Source organism: Neophocaena asiaeorientalis, unplaced genomic scaffold, assembly GCF_003031525.2.
Source record: "Neophocaena asiaeorientalis asiaeorientalis breed wild unplaced genomic scaffold, Neophocaena_asiaeorientalis_V1.1 scaffold62, whole genome shotgun sequence".
In the NCBI taxonomy this organism is placed as follows: Eukaryota; Metazoa; Chordata; class Mammalia; order Artiodactyla; family Phocoenidae; genus Neophocaena; species Neophocaena asiaeorientalis.
In genome coordinates, this window is record NW_020175191.1 from 3,296,012 (window position 1) to 3,298,593 (window position 2,582).

Sequence of the window (2,582 nt, forward strand, 5' to 3'; positions counted from 1 at the left end):
CCCGTGTCCCCTGCATCGGCAGGCGGACTCTCAACCACTGCGCCACCAGGGAAGCCCAACACAGTTACTTTTAACACTGCACCATGATCTCTCAATTCCTATAGCTTATTGCTTCCACAAACTAGAAATCCCTGAATTCTCTGTATCTAACTTCCTATGGCTAGAGTCTGAGAAACTGACCCACTATCATATTTTTTTCCTAAATAACCAAGTTTTTAAAGTTTATCAAAGATTTTGATCTTTTTCTGAGAGTTAAATATGTGTTTCTCTCACATAACAAGAATCAGGAATTCCCAGCAAACAGATTTCATTATGCATATACCAGAAACATGCAGATCACACATGAATATGCTTCAGTCAACATACATAGGCATTCACTCAAGGGGTAAACCAGTAATGAGCCAAACATACATACATGTGCAAATGTACAATTAACAGCAAATTATTTTAGATCCTAATATCCTTTGAATATTAAAAATGAGCCAGGAGACAGCTCCTGTGACATTTGTATGCTCTAGATTACAACTTTCACGTAGAAGTAGCTTCATATGACATCTCGTGAATTTCGTATCGCACAGCAAAGGACCATGCTGAATATCATGCCAAAGATCTGAAACAGAAGGAACCACTTATTAATGACTTTCAAATGATGAAAATTGATTTTTAAAAAAGGCCAGCAAACTGCTTGCATGTTTAACTCATGTTGACAAATAATTATAAGCAATAATTACTGAATACAAGTGACACTTTTATATGTGCTACTTAATTATGGCTACTGGTTAAAGACTTCCGTTAACTGCTTAAAATACATTCTTATGTTATTATTGTTAAAAAGTAGCAAGACTCTGGTTTAAAAAAATGACTCTATTTCTAGCTTATAGGACAGTTCTTAATAATTATAAAAGACTAATACACTACTGGTTTTAGAATTTTATATTTCAGGTTAAACCCAGATCTAATTTATATATATATAGTTTTGAAATTCTGAATTTTATTTTTTTTTATACAGCAGGTTCTTATTAGTCATCCATTTTATACACATCAGTGTACACATGTCAAACCCCATCTCCCAATTCATCACACCACCACCTGCACCCCCCGCCACTTTCCCCCCTTGGTGTGCATACATTTGTTCTCTACATCTGTGTCTCAATTTCTGCCCTGCAAACCGGTTCATCTGTACCATTTTTCTAGGTTCCACATATATGCGTTAGTATATGGTATTTGTTTTTCTCTTTCTGACTCACTTCACTCTGTATGACAGTCTCTAGATCTATCCATGTCTCTACAAATGACCCAATTTCATTCCTTTTTATGCCTGAGTAATATTCCATTGTATATATGTACCATATCTTCTTTATCTATTCATCTGTCGATGGGCATTTAGGTTGCTTCCATGTTCTGGCTATTGTAAATAGAGCTGCAATGAACACACTAGGAATGCAAGAGGTATCTGTGCATTAATTTTGTGTCCTGTAACTTTACCAAATTCATTGATTAGCTCTAGTAACTTTCTGGTGGCACCTTCAAGATTCTCTGTGTATAGTATCGTGTCATCTGCAAACAGTGACAGTTTTACTTCTTCTTTTCCAATTTGAATTCCTTTTATTTCTTTTTCTTCTCTGATTGCCATGGCTAGGACTTCCAAAACTATGTTGAATAATAGTGGTGAGAGTGGACATCCTTGTCTTGTTCCTGATCTTAGAGGACATGCTTTCAGTTTTTAACCATTGAGAATGATGTTTGCTATAGGTTTGTCGTATATGGCCTTTATTATGTTGAGGTACGTCCCTTTATGCCCACTTTCTGGAGAGTTTTTATCATAAATTGGTGTTGAATTTTGTCAAAAGCTTTTTCTGCATCTGTTGAGATGATCATATTGTTTTTATTCTTCAGTTTGTTAATAGATGGTGTATCACATTGATTGATTTGCATATATTGAAGAATCCTTGCATCCCTGGGATAAATCCCACTTGATCATGGTGTATGATCCTTTTAATGTGTTGTTGGATTCTGTTTGCTAGTATTTTGTTGAGGATTTTTGCATCTATATTCATCAGTGATATTGGTCTGTAATTTTCTTTTTTTGTAGTATCTTTGTCTGGTTTTGGTATCAAGGTGATGGTGGCCTCATAGAATGAGTTTGGGAGTGTTCCTTCCTCTGCAATTTTTTGGAAGGATTTGAGAAGCATGGGTATTAGCTCTTCTCAAAATATTTGATAGAATTCACCTGTGAAGCCATCTTGTCCTGGACTTTTGTTTGTTGGAAGATTTTTAATCACACTTTCAATTTCATTACTTGTGATTGGTCTGTTCATATTTTCTGTTTCTTCCTGGTTCAGCCTTGGAAGATTAAACCTTTCTAAGAATTTGTCCATTTCTTCCAGGTTGTCCATTTTATTGGCATAGAGTTGCTTGTAGTAGTCTGTTAGGATGGTTTGTACTTTGGTGGTGTCTGTTGTAACTTCTCCTTTTTCGTTTTTAATTTCATTGATTTGAGCCTCTCCCTCTTTTTCTTGATGAGTCTGGCTAATGGTTTATCAATTTTGTTTATCTTCTCAAAGAACCAGCTTTGAGTTTTA

The 2,582-nt window shown here is 35.4% G+C and overlaps 1 protein-coding gene across 1 annotated transcript in view; it reads right to left on the reverse strand.

Annotated features, from left to right (window-relative positions):
* Positions 1-6: 6 nt before the first annotated feature.
* Positions 7-2,582, reverse strand: part of TSPAN2 (tetraspanin 2) — a 24,651-nt gene continuing 22,075 nt past the window's right edge. Inside the window, exon 7 of the mRNA XM_024764829.1 lies at positions 7-610. Within this exon, the coding sequence (XP_024620597.1) occupies positions 545-610 (66 nt within the window). The 3' untranslated portion in view covers positions 7-544. The remainder of the gene's footprint in view (positions 611-2,582) is intronic.